The 27,706-nt window shown below is 38.5% G+C and overlaps 1 protein-coding gene across 1 annotated transcript; it reads left to right on the top strand.

Annotated features, from left to right (window-relative positions):
* On the top strand, positions 1-26,808 carry LOC139714933 (molybdenum cofactor biosynthesis protein 1-like; the record flags this gene model as incomplete). The annotated part of the gene is made up of 6 exons (XM_071626583.1): positions 1-473; positions 2,435-2,635; positions 8,394-8,523; positions 9,529-9,696; positions 14,771-14,935; positions 26,675-26,808. Coding segments are annotated over exons 2-6 (783 nt in total), but the record flags the coding sequence as incomplete, so codon positions are not given.
* Between the last annotated feature and the right edge of the window lie 898 nt (positions 26,809-27,706).

The raw sequence follows: 27,706 nt of genomic DNA, 5'->3' as shown, positions 1-27,706 counted from the left end.
CCCTTCCGCCCCCATCTCGATGATCTCCCCGTTGCGTCGCGGTACACCCGAATCGAGAGGTGGTGGCTATTTCTATTAGCTAACGTAAAGATCAAGAGCTCGCTAGCCTTGTACATCGGCGGATCAGATCAGAGGCGACGAGTGCATGAGGTCCGACTCGTCGCGACGTCGCAAGGGTCTCGTTGAGCTTGGAACATTCCATGACCATGTTTCGATCTTTCGTCTGATGTAGGAAGGAGTGCGCTTGAAGTTCTACTGGAACCGTGAACAGTAATAAACCTTCCAGTACAGTAGTTCCAGTTCCAGCGTTTTCAGCTCAGCGGCACTACTTTTAATAGTCTCAGGACTTTTTGAGAGATTTGTCTTGGGATATCAGAATCGTATGGATGCGTGCAAAAGGCATTGTGGCTCAAAATATTGAGCTTATGACGCCCGTTGAGTTGAACGCTTCAATAAAGTCGCTGTAACCACACGTAAGTTTATTTCTGTTTTTTCAAGTACCAAGGTATTAAAGAAATGAATGCAAAACAAGTGATCCTCACATGAAGCTGATTTGTTGATTATGACCTGAGTCTGTCACATCACGCCCACGACCGACGAGGCAGAGAACGGACCTGTCCCTAACGAGTAACGTTATGTCGTTAGTTAGAACTAATTTCAATCATTTCAACCACTGTGACTGTATACTGTAACGTTAGCTTAAATGCAAAGTGGATCTAAACATAATCGTCTATAACAACCAATCTAATTAACGTTAATGTAATATAACACTTGAGTCTGACTCCCGAGAAGCCGAGTGTGAAAATCTGAGGAGTGTGGGTAACTGCACGCAGCCGCTGTCGTGAAGCGACAGCGGCTGCACGTCTATTCCTTCGCAGACGTTATTTTTCAGCGGTGGGTGTGTATTTCCTTCATGAATATCTTTATTGATCGTGGAAAACTAAAGTATAAGGAATCCCCGTAATCTATGATAATCATTCAATAATCGGTATGCGATTTTTTGTTTAATTACGTCAAAAACTCACCGAAATCTGTGGCTAAAGTCAGGTCTGTAAACGTCCGTATTGCTTCACTCCTCATCTGCGTGTTATTTGAATGGCATTCACTCTCGTATACTACAACGTAGCTAGTCGGGGAACGGAAGTGATGAGCTAGTCGGGGTGACCCATAAAAAGGTCAAATCATTGCCGGCGCAGCACGCGTGGATACAATGTACGAGTGCTTTAGCTTTACGTACGTAACACATAAAACGCACGGGCGTACGTAAAACGCAACCACTTCCAGTTCCGCATGGGTGGTATTTTGTTGATTTTGTGAAGCTCTCGAAGGAAAAGATGCCACCGCATAATCTACTCCGAAAAATTCAACAATAAGGTCTGGATACCAACAAAACGCCGAATTCAACTCAGCCATCAGGAAAATATGCTGTAGGTGAGTGGTAAAAATTATCTTACTCTTAAAATCAAACAAAATTAAAGGCATTTTATGTGATTTTGCCCTCAATAGTGATGGTCGTTTACAACGTTTATACACTAATACATGTCAGACCGCTGTGCGAAGCACAGCGGTCTGGTCAGGCTAAGTGTGGGGAGCTTCATATAAAGTACTCATTTTAATACTGTGTTACTGTTCAGGCTTGCATGCTACATGTAACTATTTCCCCCTCATGTTTATTGTGGGCCATTTGAGCTAACATTACTAGTAAAATCTATAAATGTTATTAAATCTGAAATTTTGGTGGCCTGCAATATAATTTTAGAAACACACATAGCAATTTAAAGTGATTTTATAATTTTGGTAGAGATAATGAGAAACCTGTTTTTATGAAATATGAAAGAGAATGTAATTCCAAGAGAAATTCAATGTTTGAATTTATTTAACGAAAATTTATAGTTAAAATGCAAAGTGGATCTAGATAATCGTCTATAACAACCAGTCTAAAAATGGCTGAGATACCCAAAACAGAGCAATCATCTGCTAGGTGGGACACATCTCTTCTATTACGATCGCTTGTTTTTGGATGTCTCAGCCATTCCAGAACCAATCTTCATCAAATAAACTTTAAATTCCTCCTAGAAAGTTATGCCTTGTACTAGACATCTATTTCATAAGTGGTTTCTTGGTATTTTTGCAAAAGTTTAAAACCCAATCCTCATCTCTACCAGTACTATACCAACACCATCCCTTTAATACTAGACTATTTTTAATCTTAGCTGTCCAATGGGGCCACCAAAAGATAACCCTTTTTTTTGCATACCAACACATTGAATGATAGAATTATAAAAACAACTAAAGTTTACAATGTTGCATGTGATTGATAGAAATCAGCTGGTGAAATATGCAGATACATTGAGTACATGTTACATGTAACTGATTTTGCTGTAATATTTTTATGTGTATGTGTGTGTGTCTCTATCTTTCTCTTTACGTGCAGATTACTCTGATCAGAATGTTTGCAAGCAGGTCTTGCAGTAGTCTCCTAGGGAAGATACCCTGTGTATCTTGCCAGGCAAGGCAATTGTCACCATGGCATGTAGTTAGTCCCATGAACCGCCAACACTGTCCTGTACATATATGCGGCCTGCACCAGAGACTCTTGCAGACGTCCACTTCTAAGCTGCCCAGCACAAAGCAGGTAAATGCATTGGTTTTTGTAGGCTGCTCTATCTTAATTTTTTTTCTTTTCTTGTTTATTTCTATTTGTATAATCATGTTTTTGATCTCTGTAATTCTGTTTGATGTTGTTTAATAAAAAAAAAAAATTGAAAGATAAAAAAAAAAGCAGGTAAATGCAGCAAACGGTATTTCTGGATGAGTACTGGTAGTAGTCATGGGAAAAAGAATGAAGACAAAACAAAGTCTTCATTCTTTGGTATAGATCGCTTGTTAGAGTCTGAGTCCTGTAAAGAGGTGTGGTGACCTTCATAAAAAGCAGAAGAGAAATCAGTCAAGTAATCAATCTATCTATCTATCCATCTATCTATCTACTAAATCTCTATATATCTATCTATCAATCAAGGCAGATAAAACTCCTGAGATCTGTGGATTACTGTATGCTGTTGTTTTGGCGGACAGATATTTTCGGGAATGACGAGGTCATCGACATTTTCGTGAGATGTTGTTTTCGCGAACTGACGCCAATGCTTACGTTAATGCTGTCTTAACAAAGTGCAGGAAGACATTTTCCGCGTGTTGTTAAATTCGCAATTCAACTGTGATTCGCAAAATTCACGAAAATTAAAACCTCGCAAAAGTAACAGCTTATACTGTATCACTTTCTAGCAGTCTTTGTCTTACTTAATCTCAGCAATGTCTTGCATCTCCTAGACACCAGTGTCCATCCTCAACAAATCAACACACATTCTATGTCTTCCTAGATCTCCCTCTAATTGCATATATCCATAGAGGGGCTCCTACAGAACTACTGAGAAACCACTGAGTGAGAGAAATTCTTCAAAGGGCATGTATAGATATGTTGACTGTATATGCCATATATTTTGTGAGGTTTTTATTTTTTCGTGATTTGGGTCACAAATTTAAAAACACAGGGAAAATATCCTTTGAAGCTCCTTGAAAATATTAACTGTGATCCTAACTTGAATGCAACGTGCACACACACATTTCTTTGTTTATTACTGTACTTCATGATCGCGAATCTAACCACTCGCGAAGTTGTCAGGAAGTTCCAATTTGCATATATGATTACACATGTATGTTAAATCTAAGGCCTATACAGTATAACCCTTTCATTAATGGTCACATTATCAGCATCCAAACAATGTACAAAATACCGTGGAGAAGATTGCGTTCACATTCACTAACAGATGTTGGGAAGTCCACAATACTTTAGCAAGCTCCCGTCCTGCAATGATGTAGTGTTTCTGGTAATGCCTCCTCCAGCTTGCGCTTTCAATCTGAGCAGTTGTTGGTGTGGCATATTCACACACGCACCTTGTATACACGTGAGGAAATGCACACAATAAATCTATTATGTATGAAGTCGAGTGACCTTTTGATGCAACTTATTCACACAAGACGTGAAATGCTTTCATCTGTTCTCACAAGAAATTTGTGTTATTCATGAGTTTGTTGTTTCCCACAAAAACAATTCTTGTCCATAGTCATGTCCATGCTATAATTTCTGATACTATTCTATATTCATATCATCTGCATCTGTGATAACCTGATAGTGGTTTTATGTGCAGTTGTGTTTATTCACATTATCTATTACAACTGTTGGCAACCCTACTTGTATTTATCGCATGAACAACATTTTGTGATATAATGTGTGTGTGAGGGTACCAGTTGAGGAATCAACTTTTATCAGCTGGAAAGCCTTTAATTCTCTGCTTATTCAGCACTGAAACTTGTCCTGTTTGATAGAATACAAGAGATATTTAGTACAATGAAACAAAAATGTGATTTTTTTTTTTAGCTCACCTGAGCCGAAGGCTCAAGTGAGCTATTGCGATCGCCCTTTGTCCTACGTCCGGCGTGCGTCGTGTGTCGTCCGTCGTGCATACATTTTTTACATTTTCATCTTCTTCTAAAAAAACCCAGGACCGATTTTCACCAAACTTGGCAGGTAGCATCCCTAGGGGGTTAGGAACTCAATTTGTTAAAAGGGGCATCATGCCCCACCCAGGGGGCCCCCAGGGGGGCCCAAACCCCCCCCCCAAAATGAAGGAATCTTTACAAATCTTCTTCTCTAGAACCAGAAGTGATAGAGCTAAGTTAATACTATGAGTTAGTACATTGATGACTGTAGTTTTAAGTTTGTTCATGGCGGAATCAGGGGTGCCCCCCTTGGGACCCAGGGGAGGGGGTGGGGAGGGATCCGGGGCCTAAATTGTACATTTTCATCTTCTTCTTGAGAACCCCATGACCGATTTTCACCAGACTTGGCAGGTAGCATCCCTAGGGGGTTAGGAAATCAATTTGACAAAATGGGCACCATGTTCCACCCAGGGGGCCCCAGGGGGCCCAAACCTCCCAAAATGAAGGAATCTTTCAAAATCTTCTTCTTTAGAACCAGAAGTGATAGAGCTAAGTTAAAGGGTGTGTACAGTTCTGGTCGAGGTGTAGATTTAGCTTTTAACATTTTGCAAGATATTCAGAAACCACTCTATGAGATGTAAGGGGGAATGAAGTTCTAAGGGGTATCAAAAGTTTATTCGATGAAAATCGGTTTTGAAATGGCTGAGATATCCAAAAACAAGGTGAAACAAAGAGATCCTAATAAAGTTGTGGCATGTCGCCTTTTATTATTAGCACTTTTTTTGGATGTCTCAGCCATTTGAAAACCAATTTTCATCAAATAAACGTTGAATCCTTCTTAAAATTACATGCTCTTTCATATTTCATAAGAGGCTTTTCATTATCTCACTTAGGAATGTTCAAAACATGAATCGCTACCTCAACCAGTACTGTACAGTCCCTTTAATACTATGAGTTAGTACATTGATGACTGTAGTTTCAAGTTTTTTCATGGCGGAATCAGGGGTGCCCCCCTTGGGACCCAGGGGGGGGGGGGGTCCTAATGTGGCCTAAATTGTACATTTTCATCTTCTTCTTGAGAACCCTATGACCGATTTTCACCAAACTTGGCAGGTAGTATCCTTACTGGCATAGAATATCAATCTCTTCAAATGGGCACCGTATCCCACCTGGAGGGCCCCAAGGGGCCCAAACCTCCCAAAATGAAGGAATCTTTAAAAATCTTCACTAGAATCAGGAGTGATAGAGCTAAGTTAATACTATTTATGACTGTAGTATCAAGTTTGTTCATAGTAGATCCAGGGGTGCCCCTCTTGGGGGCAGGGGGGAGTGATGGGGCGGTCCAAATGGGGGCCTAAATTGTATATTTTCATCTTCTTCCTGAAAACCTGATGATGGATTTTTATCAAACTTGGCAGGTAGTATCCCTAGGGGGTTAGGATCTCAATTTATCAACATGGGCACCATGCCCCACCCAGAGGGCCCCCAATCCCCTCAAAATTAAGGAATCTTTAAAAAGTTGGGCCCTTATTGTACATTTTCATCTTCTATAAGAATGCCTGGTCAAATTTTGGTAGAGCTGTGAATAATTTAGATTAATGACTGCATGAAAGGTGAACTTGCGATACTCAGGTGAGCGCTAGACCCGTAGGTCTCTTGTTTTTTATGCCTCCGCCAAGAAGTGGTGCTGGAGGCATTATGTTTTCGGGTTGTCCATCCTTCCTTTCGTCCGTCTGTAATGAATTTTGTGGACAGGGTAACTATCAAAACCTTTTGAGGTATCCTAATGAAACTTGGCATGTATGTGTATTAGGGGGTGAAGTTGTGCCTATCAACTTTTGGGTGCACATGCTCAAGGTCAAAGGTCAAAAGGTCAAAGTCAAATGCTTAAAATTTCACTATTTCCCCCATATCTATGCAATGCCTGAAGATATTTTCTTGAAACTTAGTGTATCACATGTATTACCTAATTAAGATTCTCTGGTGAAAGTTTGGGGTCATGAGGTCAAAAGGTCAAAGGTCAAAAGGTCAAGTAAAATGTTAAAATTTTACTTTTTTTCTCTGTATCTTAGAAATTGTTCAAGGTATCTTTATGGAACAAAGTATATATGCATGTACTGACTGGCAGTGGTTATGTAGGGGATTTGGGGTTCATGGGGTCAAAGGTCAGGGGTCAAAGGTCAAGGGCAATACTTCAAAATGTTACTATTTTCCTTATATTTATGCAATGCCAGCAGGATTATTTTTTTTAAACTTGATGTATAAATGCATGTATAACCCACTAGAGATTCACTTGGATTTTTTTTTTTGCCAAGAAGGTCAAAGTTCAAAAGGTCAGAGATCAAGTGAATGTGCTGAACTTACTTCTTTCTCCATATCTCGGAAGTGGCTCAAGTTATCTTGAAACTTAGTACATGTTCTGCCTGACAGGCCAGATGAAAATGGTAACATACAGAAATTGCACTTTTTCTCCATACCTTGAAAATCACTCGAGTGCGCAAACTTATGAAAGGGTCAAAGTCAAGTTAAAGTTCTTAAATCCCCAAATACATGCTCTCCTATTCATCCAATTAAACATAGTTCAAGGAAGGTGAACATTCGATACATTTGTGACAAACATGTCATTTTAATATTTTGCCAATTTTGTGAAAATGTAATCACACATTGTCCACATGTACTATAGACCTATTAGGAGAATCATGCATTATGGCGGAGGCATACCAGTCGCCATAGTGACATTTCTAGTTTTTATGTGTTTCAGTCTCCTCGTTGTTGCTTTTTTTGGGGGGGAAGAAGGTTTTGTTTTGTTTTGTTTTGCTTTGCTTTGCTTTGCTTTGTTTTTGTTTTGGGGTTTTTTATTAATAGTGTTGATGTGCTAAATTTTTTGAGTCATATTAGTCTAGAGGCTGTTACATGCTAAATTTTGTAAGAAGTGCATTTTCTTCTGGTAAAGCAATATTAAGGCAACTTTTAAAAAAAATTGTTAGTGATGTGGGCAATTTGATGTCATATAAACAGCTCTTTAACTCTTTAACAGCTATTCACCAAAATAATTTCAACAGGTATTCACCAAAATAATTTGTACATTGTGATACAAGGCCAACAAATTGTTCTCTTTGAGATATGTGCCTAACTTCTTGGAACTAGTGATAGGAAATTTCAAACTAATTTACAAAGACGATAAGATATTGTTCACAGTTTGTACAGTTACCCAACTAGTTCACAAAGACGATAAGATATTGTTACACAGTTTGTGCATGACAGTTACTCATGGCAAGGCATAGTCTTGGTCCTGCCTCACTTTGCAGGTACTGACACATTAATGAATAAACCAAGGTCTAGGGATGGAAAAACGGTTGAAAAAAAAAGTGCATGAAATGACCCCTCTTGAGACATTGATATTAGGCAGGAGTCATCCATATGTTTGAATGCTTCAGAAAACTGTTTTACTTGTGCTTGCTTGTTCTGTTTCCATAGTTACCTTGTGAAAGCTTGTATAATTGATGTGCCACCAAAATGGATTTGGACACTTGCCCAACTACCCCTCCCCCCCCCCCCCCCCCCCACTTCAGTGGTAACTACATGAACTTGTATTTGTACAGTGCAGTATCGTTAGAATGAAGACATTTATTTACATAACAGGAAACTCATTACTACAAAGTAAACATTCAGGTCCCAAAATTATTATTGATACATCTTGACATATTTATCGTTTGGCTATTACAACAATTTTGATGTAACTAAAGAAAAGAGCTGGTTTCAATGGCTTTGTTATCCAATGGGAGTCGCCTGCATAAAGTGTATGAGTGTACAAGTAATTGTTGTGCCATCCTTTTACCGAATTGCTCTCATGAAGTGGCTCCTTTTATGTGCTACATGTTGATGTTTTTACCCAGGTCACTACGCCCAAGCACAAGTTCTTCCCAGAAGACTCATTACTTCCATTCTCTGCCTTCCTGACGGACTCCTTTCAGAGACAGCACAACTATCTGCGTATTTCTCTCACAGAGAGATGCAATTTAAGATGTGAGTACAAAATTCTGTAAATTCAACATGTTTGCTGCTGTCAAAGATACCAATATCTAGGTTTTGTGTGCACGGTGTATTTAGAACAGACTGATCAAATATTGTGTGAAGTTCTATTGTTCTATTGTGCTATTGTTCTATTGGGCTTGCATTGAAAAGAGATGGACATTAGAAGAAAAGAAGGTGACAATTGAAAGAGTAGGATTTCCATTCTTTTGGGAAATGCATCTACCATACTATGATGTAATACCTAGGAACAGGTATCATGAGGTCCATAGGTTCTTCACTGTAAAAAGCTGCAGCCAGGTCACAATTTACATCACATATGAACTTTTCAGTGTCTCTACTAATGGAAGGAATACACTAATGTTTTATATTCATCTATTCCAGCGTGTCTGTTGTTTTAGATTCATCCATTCCAGCATATCTGTTGTTTTAGATTCATCCATTCCAGCGTATCTGTCTTTGGTCGTACACTAAGTGCACTTTGAAATACTGGGAACAGGGTAATAAATCAACTGACATTCAAGAGCCTGAAAGTGAAAGAGAGAGACGAAAAAAATAAAGCAAATTGGGGGAGGGGGGAATAGGGGTGAAGGGGGGCTGATGACATTTTCGTTTCAAGTACAAACCTTTTTGTTCACTCTGATCATAAAATATGCTGTTACTGTAACTTTGATGGCATGAAAGGGGGGGGGGGTCTTGCACTGCATACATTGTAGATATGCCATGTCCTATTAACCAAGTCCTGTGTAAGGGGCAGGTATGTTCCCAGTCATGCAGCATACACACACACACACACACAAAAAAAAACCCACAGACAATGCAACCCTACAATAACATGACCCTAGTAAACAAAAAGGAAAAAAAAAAAGACTTTTTGTGTTTGTGCTACAATGTATGCTTTTTATGTGGTTGCATGCATGCATTTGTGTTTAGTGAGTCTGTAGCATATTAAACGCAAGTAATGCAATACCCACACATGCTAATCATGTTTCTCCCCAGGTCAATACTGTATGCCAGAGGAAGGGGTGTCGCTCACGCCCAGGGAGAGGCTACTGTCCACAGACGAGATTCTCAGGCTGGCCAAGCTGTTTGTCAGTGAGGGGGTGGACAAGATCAGGCTGACCGGAGGAGAGCCCCTCGTCCGGAAAGACATAGTGGACATTGTTGGTGAGGGCCCATTAAACAATTTGTCACCTAGTACGGACTGTTGTTCATAAGTGGACATTTGCATGACATGTAAATTTTCGTGCATTTTTTGCGACGTGAAACTAGTGCAAAAATAAAAGTGCACAATTTATTGCTTGATACATATGTAATATCAGTTTATATCTTTGATTCTGCAAAATTGAAAAACACATGAAATTCATCTTACCTTGCCAAGTACAAAAAATTACTGATATACAAAAAATTTCTGCTTTTACCATACTTATTCTTGACAATAAACATTTTTACACTCTTGGTACTACCATAGGGAAAGTGTGACATATTTTATTTTGCTGAAAATATTTCAGTTCACCATGAAAAGAGGGCAAATAGTCACAAACCAAATGAGCAAACACCTCCTCTTCATTTCATTAATTTCGTTTCATTTATTTATTGTCCGTATCATGGATATTTGTTTTGTCCACATGCTTTTTATGCAAAAAAAAAAATACAGTACAATTACGTAAACAACATTTTAATGACGTACAATGTATAAGACATAAGAGAGACATCATTTTGCCAATATCATAAAACATGGAAAACAATATCATATCACATATCATATCAACTTCATCTCTTAAAAGCATATGATATAGATTATGTTTTTGGTAAATTAGTTGGCAACAATTGGAAAGCTTTAATTTTCAGTAGGTTCTTACAATGTCACAACATTCAGTCCAAACTATACGACTCTTTATTTTTTATGCCTCCGCCACGAAGTGGTGCCGGAGGCATTATGTTTTCGGGTTGTCCGTCCGTCCGTACGTACGTACGTCCGTGCATCCGTACGTACGTCCGTCCGCTTTCGTTTACGCGATAACTTGAGTAATGTTTACTGGAATTTTACCAAACTTGGTCCAAGTATGAAGTATGATGGGGCAATTATTTGATTAGATGTTGGGTGAAATCGGCTAAAGGTCAAAGGTCAAAGGTCAAGGTCAAATCATTAAATTGTATCCGTTTACGCGATAACTCAAGACTGGATGGAGCAAATTTCACCAAACTTTGTTGGAGGATGATGTATGATGGGACAATTACGTGATTAGTTTTTCAGTGAAATCGGACAGAGGTCAAAGGTCAAAGATCAAGGTCAAATCCTAAAATTTATCTGTTTACGTGATAACTCAATGACTGGATGAAGCAGCTTTCACCAAACTTGGTCCAAGGATGATGTATGATGGGACAATTAGTTGAGTAGATTTTAGTGACATTGGCAAGAGGTCAAAAGGTCAAAAGGTCAAGGTCAAATGCTACAAGTGTTGCAATTTCCCCCATATCATTGCAATGCCCGAAGGTATTTTCTTGAAATTTGGTGTGGACATGTAATACTGCGTAAAGATTCTCCAGAGAGAGTTTAAAGGGGAAGTCCGGACGATTATCAGCCGTTTCGTGTGTAAAGAACAATATTTCATGAACCTATTACCCTTTTCCCGACGAGAAAAGACCATCAGATACATTTACTATGATTTTTTTTTTTAAATAAGGTAATTCTTCATGTTCGAATCCGTCGCGAGCTGCCCTTCGTACTATCTGTCCCAGGATGCATTGCGCGTGACGTATCGGGCGCAGTTTCCTCAGCTGAGAGCACCGCGAGCGAAGCCCAGCTACGCATCGATCTCCCATTGCACTGCTGACTGCGGGCGGTATCTGCATGCCTGCATAGGTGTGCCTTGTCGGCGCTACTGCAGGAGACCGTACACCGATTTAGGAGTGCTGTTGCCAAACGCTGAATTCCTTTATTCAAATAATCTTCGTTATATATCTATATAAAATCTTCAAAGATTAATGTAAAATAGTTGCAATGCTATAACATTTTCGTTTAAATTGAAATATGTATGTATTATGATACTGCCGTACTTATTAGTGTCCACCCCATCACTTACAATGCATTAGCTGTTGTCGGGCTGTGCAGGCATACATTTACGTCTGCTGCTGCCAAGTGCTATCACAATCCGCGATCGTTTTTTCGACTTCTGAGTGTGAACAATCTGAAATCAGTCTGTCAATGTCAGAATTATTGCCTCTTTTGTTGTCCGAGACTGTTGAAAAGTGTGTCTGACGGTGATAAAATACGACAGTATACATGTAACTTGAACCGAGGAAGAAACGCCAGCGCCAGCTTGGTACCGCCGCCGCGCCGCGCCGGTAACTACGACCAGCAGCCCAATACACACAGCGTAATCGGGCTGCGTGTTGTAGCATTCAGGATCATGTAAAGGTAGTATCGTGGATAGATATCAATTTAAAATCGAAATATTTCTTCAATTTGAAGACTTACTAGTAAAGTTGAAGTATTGACAACACCCTAACACTTGACACATCGGCATTTTTTTAATGAAGCAATAGATCATGCCGCGTGCATCCGCTGTGTGGTCAGAGACTGTTGAGCGGTACGCTACTACCGCTTGCTTGGCCCGTATCACCGTTGCTCAAGCAGGGCTCCCCCGAGCCAGCTGACGCTCCAAGCAAAAAGTAATGTGAGGATGAAACGTCACGCTGTCACGTGATCTTTCTCGCCGGCGTACAGAAATCGAACGGTTACGATTCAAAATTAGTGATGCTAAAAAATCGATTGTGGCGAGTTGGGAGGGTCTTTTTCAATGAAACTTAGTCATTATGGTCCTTTATTTATGTAGATTATGGTTAATTTTTTTCAAAATCGTCCGGACTTCTCCTTTAATGTCATAAGGTCAAAGGTCAAAGGTTAGGTGAAAATGTTGCAATATCACTTTTCTTGCAAATGGTTCAATGTATCTTCGTGGAACTTGTTACATACGCATGTACTGTCTGGCAGGGATTATCTAGGGAATTTAGGGGTCATGGGTCAATAGTCAGGGGTCAAAGGTCAACGTCAACTCCTCAAGATTTTACTATTTCCCTCATATACTAGTATGCAATGCTTGCATTATTAGTTTCAAAACTTAATACATGCATTACCTAATGGAGATTCTCCGGGAAATTTCCAGCCAGAAGGTCAATGGTCAAAGGTTAAGGGTCAAAGGCCAGGTTTCAATCCCCCCCCCAAAAAAAAAAAAATTAAAAAATAAAAATAAAATAAAATAAAATAAAGAATATATTTAAAAAATATATTTTGTACCGTCATCACACTCTTTCTCTCAATGCATAAACTTCCCCAAAATTCCCCAAATATGTGTACCTGCACTCTTAGAAAATTAAAGCAAACCCAGTTCAAGCCATTTCTGACAAACCTGTCATTTCAATATTTTGCCAGTTATGTGAAACTGTCATGGATCACACATTGTGAAGACATTGTACTATACGCCTATTGGGAGAATCATGCATTATGGCGGAGGCATCAGTCGCCATAGCGACATTTCTAGTTTCCTTTGCTTTAATATGTTGAGAGATTCATGAGAGACTTGTGCCATCACCTTCTCTCATTTGCATTCATAAGATGTTGTAGCTAATGTCATCGTTTTTGAAACATTTTATTAATGACATTCCATAACTTTCTCATTTTGTGCATATTTTTTTGTGCCTCCGCCACGAAGTGGTGCCGGAGGCATTATGTTTTCGGGTTGTCCGTCCGTCCGCTATCGTTTACGCGATAACTTGAGTAATATTGACTGGAATTTTACCAAACTTGGTCCAAGTATAAAGTATGATGGGGCAATTATTTGATAAGATTTTGGGTGAAATCGGCGTAAGGTCAAAGGTCAAGGTCAAATCATGAAATTGTATCCGTTTACGCGATAACTCAAGACTACAGTGTAGATCAAGCAAATTTCACCAAACTTTGTCGGAGGATGATGTATGATGGGGCAATAACTTGAAAAGTTTTTTAGTGAAATCGGACAGAGGTCAAAGGTCAAAGGTCAAGGTCAAATCCTAAAATTTATCTGTTTACATGATAACTCAAAACTAGATGAAGCAGCTTTCACTAAACTTGGTCCAAGGATGATGTATGATGGGACAATTAGTTGAGTAGATTTTATTGACATTGGCAAGAGGTCAAAGGTTAAAAGGTCAAGGTCAAATGCTAAAAATGTTGCTATTTCCCCCATATCTATGCAATGCCCAAAGGTATTTTCTTGAAACTTAGTGTAGACATGTACTACTGCGTAAAGATTCTCCAGAGAGAGTTTCATGTCATAAGGTCAAAGGTCAAAACGTCAAATGTTAGGTGAAAATGTTGCAATATCACGTTTTCCGCAAATGGTTCAATGTATCTTCATGGAACTTGGTACATACGCATGTACTGACTGGCAGGGATTATCTAGGGAATTTTGTTGTCATGGGTCAATAGTCAGGGGGGTCAAAGGTCAAGGTCAACTCCTCAAAATTTTACTATTTCCCTCATATTGAATACTAGTATAATGCTTGCATTATTAGTTTTAAGATTTAATACATACATACATTACCTAATGGAGATTTTCCAGGAAATTTCCAGCCAGAAGGTCAAAGGTCAAAGGTTAAGGGTCAAAGGCCAGGTTTCAATGCCCCCCCCCCCCAAAAAAAAAAAAAAAAAATCAAATCAAATCTATTTTGTACTGTAATTACACTCTTTCTTCATACCTTGGAAATTACTCAATGCATAAACTTATAAAAGGGTCCATCAGAAGTCAAGTAAAAATTCTCAATTCCCTAAATATGTGTACCTGCACTCTTAGACAATTATAGCAAACCCAGTTCAAGGAAAGTGAGCATTCAAGATATTTCTGACAAACCTGTCATTTCAATATTTTGCCAGTTATGTGAAACTGTCATCACACATTGTGAAGACATTGTGCTAAACACCTATTGGGAAAATAATGCATTATAGCGGAGGCATCAGTCGCCATAGCGACATTTCTAGTTTTTGTCTGATATCAAAGACATTTGAGTAACAAGTGATGTTGCATTTTCATGATGTAATTAAATTGTGCAGTAGTATGAGCACACATTTGCCCTTCAACCAGGGAAACTGACACAGTGATAGTGTATTGCTGTAGGCCACTCTGAAAGCATTGCTTCAGCTCATGTCCTTTAACTTAGTATGTATCTGTGTGTGTCCTGTCCCTTGTGTGCTTTAATGTAGCTGGCCTCAGGGAACTGGAGGGGCTGAAACACATTGCCATGACAACGAATGGAGTAACGCTGGCCAGAAGATTACCAGCGCTGAAAGCGGCAGGCTTAGATCTGATCAACATCAGTATAGATACCCTCGTCCCTCAGAAGTTTGAGTTTATATCGAGACGCAAAGGTAAGGACAATGCCCCCCCCCCCCACCCTTCTCTTTCTTCCTGGAGGTTATTTCTGTTCGGATGTGCTTGATTTTGTGTGCGAAGCCTAGCTTACATAGATGATGTGATGGTGCTGGTGAATTTTGAAAGTATGTCCCCATTACTGATGGATGATTTTATGAATTGATTTCATTGCCCTATGTATTATGGAATGAATAAGATGTTGATTGTTAGGTTGGTTGGTTGATTCATTCATTCATTCATTCATTCATTCATTCATTCATTCATTCTTTCTTTCTTTCTTTCTTTCTTTCTTTCTTTCTTTCTTTCTTTCTTTCTTTCTTTCTTTCTTTCTTTCTTTCTTTCATTCATTCATTCATTCCATGTTTTTTAGCCATTAGTTATGTGTGGGTACTAACAGTGCTTTTTAATATGTCTCACATTCAAACAATGTATAAAGTTTTTTCGTGGAATGATTACAAATGAAGTATTCTTTTGTTAATGCAGAGAACCAGTCAGTGATAAATGTTACCAGGGTAAAAACGTGGATTATATGCAGTATTGCAAATATTTATATTACAAATGCCAATTAAGTTTAATTTCACCTCCTTAGTCCCACCCCATCCCCACTCACACACACACACACACACACACACACACACACACACAAAGTTAGTTATTTTACTGATAAATTTTGATCTCTAGTCAGTCATAGTCTGACTATGAAAATGTTTCCATTTAGATGTGTATTTTTTGTGATGTTGTCAATGTGAAACCAGGGAAACACTGTGAGGTATTGAGATAAAGATTTTCATAACTTGACACCCTTTGATTTTTATGATTGAATGATGAAAGATGTCATTGATAAAGAGAATAAAAAATATAGTGGTATTTGATTGCTATAAGATCTGAGTGGTCAAGGGAATAAGTGATGTAATTTGATGTTAGTTATCAAGGAAATAGCTAATTAGTTAATTGATTTGATTAATGATTGTTTGGATAGGTGATGGAGGTTTGCTGATGGACAAGTGACAATCGGTAGGAGTCAGTCAATCTACCACAGTAACTGACAGTCACTGTTCATGGTTGGTGACTGATTAATCCAGGGAGGTGCTAGAGAAGGAGAGACAACTACTGCTCTCCTTTGAAGTCATGCTCGGCACTACCGAGAAGTTATGCGTTGCAATTCGCTCTCTCTCTTTCAATGTGATGACAACAATGAATTTGTGTACCTTGAATTGGAGCAGCAAATCAAAATGCAGTGTAAAACTGACAATTTTAGCAGCAAATAGTTTAAAAGCACGCTGGAACACGCTTTAACAGAGTACTTTATTTGAAAGATCAAAATATACCAGATTAAAAGATAGAAAACTAACATGCGGAAATGTGCGCATTATAGAAAAATATTAGGTTTTTAAGATGGCCTAATTTTCATTTCATTTCGATTTGCGCATTACGAAGAAACTAGAAATACATGTTTATAATATTGAATTCTTTCCTAAACTATTCTAAATCAATTAGAGTATTTCATTTAAAATTTTACGGTGAAATAAAGCTTTTAATTCAACGAAAAGTGAAATGCGCTCTTCGTCTCCGAATTTCGTCTTGCAACTAGAGCGGTGCCGAGCATGACTTCAAAGCGTAGTGGAATGCTAGACATCCCAGTGTAACGCTTTGAACCCAAACATGTGTTTGCATGAATTACGAAGAGTTGCCACTCCATCTCTGTAACACCTCCCTGATTAATCCATGCTCTTTCGACTTCTGATTATACTCTTTTATGCCTTGGGTATGAGTAACTTTCTGCATTATTCAAACAAATGATGAGTGAGACCGAGGAGTATAGTTTCATATTCAAATTGCTGTTTTTCTGTGGAATACCTGTTAAGTAGTATTTCATGTTGCCTTAACCCATTGAGGACAAGCTGATTTTGCTATAACACAGATTTCTCATGGACACCTGCCCGAGTGTACTTGGCACTAGTCTTCAACGGGTTAAGAGGTAGTAGCACACATTGTTCATAAGAGGATCAGTGTCCATTGTGGGTTATTGAAGATGAGTAATGTATACGTACATTTATCTCTTGTCCTTGTCAGCAAGAAACAAGAACAAAACAAGACAACACAAGCAAAATAGGATTGTTATTTGGCAAACTGCACAGCTTTTTATTCATAAGTTTGTGATGAGCTCATGAGATTATTGGACGACACAAATGTAAAACTCTGCACTTTGCTTTCAAAGATTGGATGGGAATCAAATTTATAGGATGTCATAAAAAAAAACTCATGCTCCTACAGTGGATATGATATCAAAGTGAATATTGACGGACTTGTAAACTTTTGTTTGGAGAAACATCTTGGGGTATGTAAATATTGGGAAATGTGACCCACTTTTGCAGAGGGTACCTATGGATCAAATGTGTTGTACTTTGCACATATCATTTCCTGTGTTGGAGACGTGTGGTCTGTTTTGTAGGTCTGCTTTTTGTTTTTATGCCTCCGCCACGAAGTGGTGCCGGAGGCATTATGTTTTCGGGTTGTCCGTCCGTCCGTCCGTCCGTCCTTCCGTCCGTCCGTCCGTCCGTCCTTTCGTCCGTCCGTCCGTCCGTCCGTCCTTCCGTCCGTCCGTCCGTCCATCCGTCCGTCCGTCTTTCCGTCCGTCCGTAATGAATTTTGTGGACAAGGTAACTATCAAAAGCTGTTGAGGTATCCTAATGAAACTTGGCATGTATGTGTATTAGGGGGTGAAGTTGTGCCTATCAACTTTTGGGTGCACGTGCTCAAGGTCAAAGGTCAAAAGGTCAAGGTCAAATACATAAAATTTCACTATTTCCACCATATCTATGCAATGCCTGAAGATATTTTCTTGAAACTTAGTGTATACATGTATTACCCAATTTAGATTCTCTGGTGAAAGTTTGGGTCATGAGGTCAAAGGTCAAAGGTCAAAAGGTCGAGTAAAAGTATTAAAACTTCTTTTTTTTTCTCTGTAAATTGGAAAATTGTTCAAGGTATCTTCATGGAACATAGTATATATACATGTACTGACTGGCAGTGATTATCTAGAGAATGTAGGGTTCATGGGGTCAAAGGTCAGGGGTCAAAGGTCAGGTGCAACACTTCAAAATTTTACTATTTCCCTCATGTTCATGCAATGCCAGCAGGATTAGTATTTTTTTTTTTTTACACTTGGTGTATGCATGTGTAACCTAATAGAAATTCTCTGGAGAGTTTTTTTTCTTTTTCTTTTTTTTATTGCCTCAAAGGTCAAAAGGTCAAAGATCAAGTGAAAGTGCTGAACTAACTTTTTCCTCCATATCTCGGAAGTGGCTCAATTTATCGTGAAACTTACTGCATATCTATGCATGTTCTACCTGAAAGTGATTATCTTATGAATTTTAGGGTCTAAGGCCAGATGAACATGGTAACAATTTACTATTCAGTACAGAAATTGCACTTTTTCTCCATACCGGTACCATGAAAATTACTCAATGCATAAATGTATGAATGGGTCAAAGTCAAGTTAAAGTCCTTAAATCCCCAAATACATGCTCTCCTATTCATCCAATTAAACCAAGTTCAAGGAAGGTGAACATTCAACACATTTCTGACAAACTTGTCATTTCAATATTTTGCCAGTTTTGTGAAAATGTAATCACACATTGTCCACATGTACTATCTAGACCTATTAGGAGAATCATGCATTATGGCGGAGGCATACCAGTCGCCATAGCGACATTTCTAGTTACAACTGTTCTTTTCCTGCCAATACCTGAAATCAAGGTCTGGCATATGGCAACTGGATAAAAGAATCACATTTGATCTTAAAGTGAAAACATAGTTTTGGTAAGGGTTTGAGAACCTGTCTGGCACCATTTTATATTTGCTTGCAATACATATCAAAAGAGTCTACAAAGAAACTTACCTGGCTGACGCGATTTGCCGGGATGATGAGACGTTTTGGAGTATTTTGAGAAAAATAATAAAAGTCAGAAAACTGACTTTTATTCCAGAAGGATCCAGACTAACTCGGTCTCAGGGAAAAGTCAACCCTATTTCAGACAATTTACACGCAGTTCATGATCGCCATATTCTACTGTATAATACCAAACGAGGCCTAACTGAACAGACAGGAAAGTGCGTGCTAATCCTGTACAAAACAAATGGACAGCGCGCGGTCCTCAAGCCTATACGCACATCACCTCAGTTGCTGAGACGCACTGTCTTTGAAGTTTTTGTTGTTGTTTATCAAGTTGTTTAGCCAGAACGCGACGTGCTAGTTTATACAGGCCGCTCCCATAGTACAACACTGTACAATCCAGAGGGACAACCAATACAACTCATCCCGCCATCAAAGCGAGGCGGAGTTATCCCCGAGTCCGAGTTTAGCCTGACCCCGTTTGGGTAAGTTCTGAGACTGAACCTTTTTGGTTAATATTTTGCATTTTCGTCGTTACCCATCGAATATCTTGTTATTACAGCGTTATTCCGCACATTTCCTAGGCATACGTTCCCATATTTGGGAACAAAATTTGGCAAGCGTACCAGAACTATGTTTTGGCTTTAAGCGTTTTGTTGAACAAAATTAGTATCGTGTGACAGATGTAACTGATTTTCCTAGTGAAACTGTAGTTCTATAATCTGTTTGTAAAAACCTAACAGTCTCATTGAAAATTTGTATGTAGTGGAGATTCACAGTATCAAGTTATGCTACCTCATGAATAATAAGTTGATATTTAAGTATGGAAATATGTGTAAAGTTGTATTTTATCTTGTGGGAAAGCCTCGATGAGTTTTCTACGTTTACAATTTTCAAGGCTCACAAAATTATGCATGTAGCAAGCCCATAAATCTGACCCTAAAAGTGTGGCTAAGTCAAAGTTTGTTGACAGGTTACAATTTCATTGGCTGTTGGTCAGCATTTGTTGTGTAACCTGTTGCAAATGTGTGTGAAGAACAGGAGTAACTGCTGTTTCGTGAATTTTGCAACAAGCCAACAAATGGCTGCCTATGTTCATTGACTGCTGTGCACAAAGTTTCCCATCACTAGTCTGGGGAACATTTGTAGTGCTGGCTGACTGGGGCTGTGTTGGAGATTGCTTATTTCAACCAATTTTATGTACACTTTAGTAGAAAAGAATGGTTGATAGATCAAAATGAGCTGAAAAAAAATCCACTAGATTTTGATGAAGCCAATAGAATGGCAGAAAAAATAAAGAAGTCATGATACGCCATACCACATTTGGGAGGGTTGGATGGTTTGTCAATCATGAACCTAATAACTCAATAAGATATAATTCATAAATCTTTCAGTGTGTGCCAGTATCTTTGTGGGGAAATGTTGCCACAAACAGGACTATCTAGAGTTATATAATTGATGAGTAATATTGGATCCTTGGGGTCACTCATATTTTAATCTTTATCTTTTTAAAAACTCATGCTCACGTGTAAGATGACTGTGGAGATGTTTCAACGAGACTTGTATGCAACTTATAGTCATTTGTTAGTGCCAAAGTCATTCATATGTACACGTTGTACATCAGTATGTGAAGTGATGCCTTAACTCCACATAGGTCTTACTCGTATACAACTTTGTTGGACTGTTTTAAAAGCAGCTGAGAAACATCTGTTTTGCTCAGTCGTTTAGACTGGACCGCATGCACGGATGTTATTGAAAGTGAACAATGTCAAACATTGCATGAGTGCAACTTTGTGAACCTTCCGCAGAGACAGCACTTAGTCAAAGTCATTAAATTTGACCCAAGTTTGACTCAATGATGTTGACCTTGGCACATGAGCAGATGTTGAAATTTAGGAGATTAGTCAATATTAAAAAACTGTAAGGAGAACAGTGTGATGAGAATGTGTAATGTCACATAAATTTGCGAAAGCATACATTGTAGATATGAAAGAGATATCTATCTAATTCATAAAGTTGATGTATTGTTCATGCCATGTAGACAAATATGTACAGGCTATGTAAATAAATGTTACAAGTTTGTAGACGATTTATGGTTATATTCCGCTTATTCAGCTTTTGAGTGGATAAACACATTTATTGCCAAAGATAAAGTGTATCGTTTCAGCTCGCAATTAAATGAACATAAACTGGAATTTACATTGAAATCCCTTTCAGTGTGGTAAGAGGATAGTTACAACTCTAAGTAAACTTAAGCTTTGAAGTAAAGGAACTCTGCATACAATTGTAGATCTGTCTTTGCCTTTCGATAACCCTCACCAAATTATAGGTGTGAAAACTTTGTGATTCACTTCTGCCAAATGTCTTGATTCATTTCATGTTCTTCTTCTTTTTTATGAGGTGGGGGTAAACACATAGGGATTTAAAATCATATTTATGAGATGATTATCTAGGAAGCTTGAAGTAAATGCAAAGGACACCTCCAAAGTGTTGGTTTTATGAACATTGACAGTGAACATTGGCATACAAAGAACAAGAATGAACGACCTGCAGGTCTTTTAATGTAGAGTACAAATATTTTTGCAGGTAGTTGATCAGACATTTTAGCGAGTTGTCAATTTTGTGCTATATGGTCTTTTCATCATCATGATAATTGCCAAGATGATCAGAAGAAAGTTTTGACTTTGACAAATTGTTTTGTTAAAATATATTGTTTGTAATATATCAAATCTCTTAGGAAAAAAAAAGTACAAGTATGATCACGATGGCATCAGGGCTCTGCAACAAGGAATAGTCACTGTAATTGTGCAACTCTAGAGTGCTTACTGTGGATAGTGCTTGCTGAGCAAATTTTTGTTTTCATTTTTGTCAAATTTTATCTCATTTTTATTTTGTGATTGAGGGTCTGTTCTCAAAATTATAGTATGCATTTAGCTTAAAATGTTGCACCATTGTATTTCCCTGTCCAAAAAACAACAACAAACAAACAAACAAACAAACAAACAAACAAACAAACAAACAAACAAAGATGGATAGATTGCATTAAAAAATTGTATATAAAAAATTATTCAATTGTTTTGCTAGGAAAAAACAGACTTTTATTTGTTTGAAGAGAGAAAATGTCATGTTTTTTAAACTACTCCATTGACCCTAGAGTTCAACTTGTGGCAAAATGCATTGTTGGGCAAAATGGCTCTTGCGACAGCTGACTTTGCTTAATAGTCCTACACGAGTACCTGGTATGTTGCTGTCAATTTCAAGCATCATTATTTTCAATATTTCAAATTGCATTGTACAGTCGAGAAGTGCTTCGAAGAATACTAATTTGTCAACCTGCATTATATATAAAGATTTACATATCTAGTTTCATATCTACATACCCCAATGTTTCATTAGAAAAAGACCATGGATGATTGATGGCTCTATTTTATGAAGGGGGAAAATATGATGGTTCATTATGTGATGAGAAAGGAGCCATACAAGATTCACTTTCTCCATTTCCATTCTGCGTTGATATCACATTCAGGAATGTAATGGGGGCAGATACTGTACGATGAGTCGTACTTTTATGCAAGCCGAGAAAACTTGGTCAATCATGCGCCCGCAGGGAGGAAATATTGGGTCATGAGTAGACCCTGGAGAAGTCCATTAATGTTTCAAAGTGTGTAACAAAAATAAGTTCTTCCGAGATGTCATTTTCCTCTCTGGCACTTGTCACGCAGCATTTCCAATTTCCTCCCTGCATATTGATGAGTGCGGCTGTGCAAATTTGCGCGATCATCACAAGTTGTCGTGGGACACGTGAAATGAGCGCCGCAGGCTAGGTCGCTTCACCAGTCATTATATCGCGTCCCATTACCCGAAATGACATGTGGAATGATCGGTGCATGTGTGTGTATGGGGGGGGGGGGGGTGGGGTAGGATGAAATGTCCACAGAGTGCCTGGCTACTGTTACTGTTGGTGGCCATTTTTTTTTGGGGGGGGGTGGGGGATTATTGACTTTTGTCCTTGTTTAATGTCTTCTTGTGTTTCATCTTGTAATAAAAGTGTGTCTGTAGGTTATTAGATAAATGGGTTTTTAGGATGAATGAAAAGGGTTAATTTTGGTCCAGTAATGAATGAATGGTAATCATCTGACTGATGTGTGATAAAGTGAGTGTGATCCGTGCCTGTGGATTTGATTGAAGAACAAAGTGCACCACTTTTCATTTTACGTTTGATTATTAATTAGCATTGCAAGATGTAGGGCTGGCAGGTCCCTACTTGACCAGACATTTTTAAAAAAAAATCAAAAAAATCCTGGTTTCATTTATAGACAGGTTAAAGACCTTATTCATATCCATTCATAGGTTATATGTTTTGTGGGATTTTAATTTTCCATGAGTCGACCGATATTTACAAAATAAACAATTCACAAAAGTGAAATTGCCTCTATTGACAGAAATACAGTTCATACACTGTAGGACGTAATAGTAAAGTAGGAAGTCACTAGTTTTTCTCTGAATGGAAGTGATACTGATATCTTGTTCCATTGACTTGATTACTTATTCAGCTACTCATAAAATCGTCCTTCCAACTCCTGACTCCATGAATATCATATATAGGAAAATATTTGGTGCATACGGTAATGTGTTCAACCGCAGCTGGATGTGATGAAAATTATGACAAAGGGAAAATATAGCGGTAAACACTTGCATGGAATATAACACAGATATTGCCCTTCTAGAGGTGTAATACAGCTCTTGACATCGACTGGGAGCAATATTTTTCCCAAGAGAAGATATTTGCCCTGAAGCGCACAGTGCCTAGGGAAAATATTGCCTCGAGGAGAAAATATAACACTCAAGGCGCTGTCAAGTGTTACTGTATACGCTATATATTTCGTGGGGGTTTTATTTTCGCAAATTTCGCGAGTCGGGAGCTATTCGCGAAATTAACAACACGCAAAAATATTACCTTCCAAAATGAATCCCTTGCCTTGATGATACGAACATTTCAGTACTAGTATACCATGTCACGGCTTATCGAACAGACCATACTGGCTAAGCTTGTTTACGTACATTAGCACGTCCATGTCGAGGGTACTTATGAATGCTGCAGAGAGCCAATCCATTATCGCAAGGGGACCACTCGTCAGAAATCTAGCGCGATGGACTTAACCACTTCAAAAATGTTGAATTCTAACTTATTAGTTCGCAGAGTTTGGTAAATTTTTTTCGTGTAGTGTATAACTAGTATCATTCTTATTTGCTAGTAAGTTGAAAATTCACACTTTCTTTGCCACTTCATATTTTCTCTGGTCCCCCAATCGCGAATTTAACCACTCGCGAAAATGTGTGACAGCGGCAATTCGCGAAAATTTATGTACGCGAAAATTATAGCGTATACAGTACATTGTATTACTGCTACTGTATAGACAAGGCAATTGTGTTTGTGACTGGTATATCATAATAATGGTCATTTTAGATACTCATAATTTTTATTATAGTGCCATCAGCAGCCAGTCAAAGTCTTAAATTATATTACCTGATGTGACGTTACTGCTTTACGATATGACAGATTTAGATCCTCTCTGCAATAGTCAAATGATTGCATTTTGACCACAATCATCATCAGTCAGTATTCATGTAGACCATTTGATATGAATTTGTGTCGCTTATTCTAGTGTTTTTATGCCTCTGCCACAAAGAGTCACTGGAGGCATTATGTTTTTGAGTTGTCTGTCCTTCCATAATCAGTTTTATGGACGACGTTACTTAAGATCTGTATTATTGAATTCAGATTCTCTGGGAAAACTCTTTTGGCCATAAGGTCAAAGATCAAGTAAAAATGCCCAAATTCAACTTTTCTTCTTCATATCTCAGAAATGGCCTAAGGTACATTGTCTCTTTATGAAACCTAGTACATAGACCCTCAATGTACTATTGATTCTCTTTGGAAGTTTTGGGTCATGAGGTCAATGATCAAGGGCCAAAGGTCTGGTTGAAATACTAAAATTATGTACTCTTTTCTGCTGAAATTACACTTTTTTCTCCATTCCCTGGAAATGGCTGAATGCGATGGTGATATACAGAACTTTGTAAATAGTGTAGTTAGACTTGGTATACACCTGTGAATTACCGCACCTACCGCACCGTGATTTTGTCAGAACGTGTTGGGCCATGAGGTCAAAAGTCAAGTGAAATATGCAAAAGTTTCTTATGCTAAAGTTTCACCTGTTTTTCATATTTTGAAAGTGACTCAAATTAATGTCATGAAAATTGGTGTATGATTACCAGGTATTCTGTATCATTTGCCAGTCATGTGAAATTGTTGTCCTACATCGGCAATATGTACTGTACACCTACAATGTATTAGGAAAATAATGCAATGTGGCAGAGGCATACCAGTTGCCATGGCGACATTTCTAGTTGTCTACTGTATCAATGTCACACATTGTAGTGGTGCTGAGAAAAAGCACCAAGGGAGTCGGTCCCCACATGAGGTATGCAAGCGTTCTGGCCATGGTGTGCTCTTTGTGACTACTAGGGCGCGCCAGGCAATATTTCTGGTGGAGCAGGATTTGGCATGACAACCTTCCCTTGCAGCACATCCCAGAGGGTATCTGTGCCACACCAAATTGTTGAGATAGTTCAAATATTACTCGTCCAACCCTGCCTGCTCGAGGTGTAGCCCGTTCATCCTGTATGGATTCCGTTCCCGCCATATCAAATGTTGTCTGCTACCCTGGGAGAAAAGGGCAAAATCATCTCCAGCACTTACTCGTGCCGTCATCTGCACAGATGTTCCTCCAATCTAATACAGAGTGATTACCTGGGTGTTTATTCACTGGGGAGGGGGATGATGTTGTTGATGTCTTTCCACGTGAGGTCCATTATGATGTCGGTTCATCAATAGAGTCATTCTTGTTAGGCTTGAAAACTCTCGAAATGAGGGTAAAGGTTTGCCTAGCAACTTTACCAGATTCCACAGGGAACTTCGCACGAAAACTTTCAAATCAGAATTCGAAGTGTCTAGCTTTACGCAAAACTTTGCAAGGTGTTGTGTAATTAGAATTTGACACCCAAAGCAGTAAACTTCCGCAGCTGCTTGTGTTAATATTCTATCCACTTTTTCTTTAAAGCCCTTGCTGGATTAGTAAACCAGGAATGCAGAGTTTTTCCAGAAACTGTGATCTTTATTTTAGAATCTACAGTTTTCATAGTAACCAGGACACGCAGTGTATAACTATGCAAGCCTCATGTCACAATTTATTTATTTATTTTTTTTTGGGGGGGGGGGGGGCAATGAAAATTGCCCTAATGAATGATATAGGGTATTTGGGTGAAAGCATAATTTGAGTACTGATATATAAATTTATATGATATGAGGCCACAGGGCAATAAAGTGGATTGAGAGGAGCAGTCTTGAGCAGAAATAGGAATTCAATTTAAAGCTGACCCTCTGGACAATTGATTCAAAACTAGGTCACAACATGCAAACTGACTCAATAATTGTAGCAATAAAGAATGCTGGTTCTACTATTTCTTCTATGTTTCCTATCAAAGAAGAAAGCATTCTAGCCAATAAAAAAGCGTAAGATAGTATGTGTCATGCCACATGGGATGGGCTGTACCATTCAATACAATCAGGCCAGTGCTTATTGTTTTCTGTGGATTGCGTGATGTGGATGTGTGAATTTTCCAAAATGAAAATTGCAGTGTGGGATTGAATCTCTCATTTCTCTGACAGAGAAGCAACTTGTGTTGATTTCATTACAGAAGAAGCTGATTGGTCCTTACATCAAAATCAATAATTTGTCCTCCTCCTTCCCCTCCTCATCCTCTCTTTCTTCCCTAGGTTGGCACCTCGTGATGCAAGGAATAGAGGCAGCGCTGGACCTCGGTTACGACCCGGTAAAGTTGAACTGCGTGGTCATGCGCGGCCTCAATGAAGACGAGCTCTGTGACTTTGTGGCCCTCACCGAACACAAGGTTAGTAATTTGGGGGAGGAGGAGGAGGAGGAGAAGGAGGACAGAAAGAGGGGAAACATATATATTGGAATAGGAGCAGGGCAGCAGTGGCATTCCATACCTAAGGAAAGTTTGAGGAATGGCTAAAGAGAAAAAAACAATGCCAAGTGTTATTAAAGGACAAGTTCACCTTCATAAACATAAGGATTGAGAGAATGTAGCAATATTAGTAGAACACATTGAAAGTTTGAGGAAAATCAGACAATCCGTTCAAAAGTTATGAATTTTTGAAGTTTTTGTGCAGTAACCGCTGGATGAGAAGACTACTGCAGTGTATGAATAACTTAGATGTCACATGCGTACAACAATATAAGGAAAATATAAAGAGAATTTCACAAAATGCCATCTTTTGAAAAAAGTACACATTCCCCTGACTCGTTACCGACAAATGTTAAGAGTAATATTATTCCCCCTGCCTTTAGAAAGAGGCAAGTTGAGAGCTCTTTTATTATGCGAAAAAAAGTGAAAATATGTTGAATTTTCTTTTACATTTTCTTTATACTGTTGTACGCATATGACTCACAAGCTGTAGTAGTCTCCTCATCCAGCGGTTCCAACACAAAAATTTTAAAAATTCATAACTTTTGCATCGATTGTCCAATTTTCCTCAAACTTTCACTGATGTGTTCTACTAATATTGTTGCATTCTCTCAATCCTTATGTTTATGAAGGTGAACTTGTCCTTTAAATAGAAATATGATCAGTGAATATGATTCAAATAATATATGAAATAAGATTTGATATACTGTAGAAGTTGTTATTTTTGCCAGGGTGTGATTTTCCTGCATTTTGCTTATCACTGTTGGACCGCGAGGTAGGATTTGAGTCAATTTCCTTTTATAACTATTACTGGTATCTA

Source organism: Diadema antillarum, unplaced genomic scaffold, assembly GCF_040938485.1.
Source record: "Diadema antillarum isolate AM-2024a unplaced genomic scaffold, OU_Dant_1.0 seq00002538_RagTag, whole genome shotgun sequence".
NCBI lineage: Eukaryota > Metazoa > Echinodermata > Echinoidea > Diadematoida > Diadematidae > Diadema > Diadema antillarum.
This window is presented reverse-complemented; position numbering and strand designations above follow the sequence as displayed.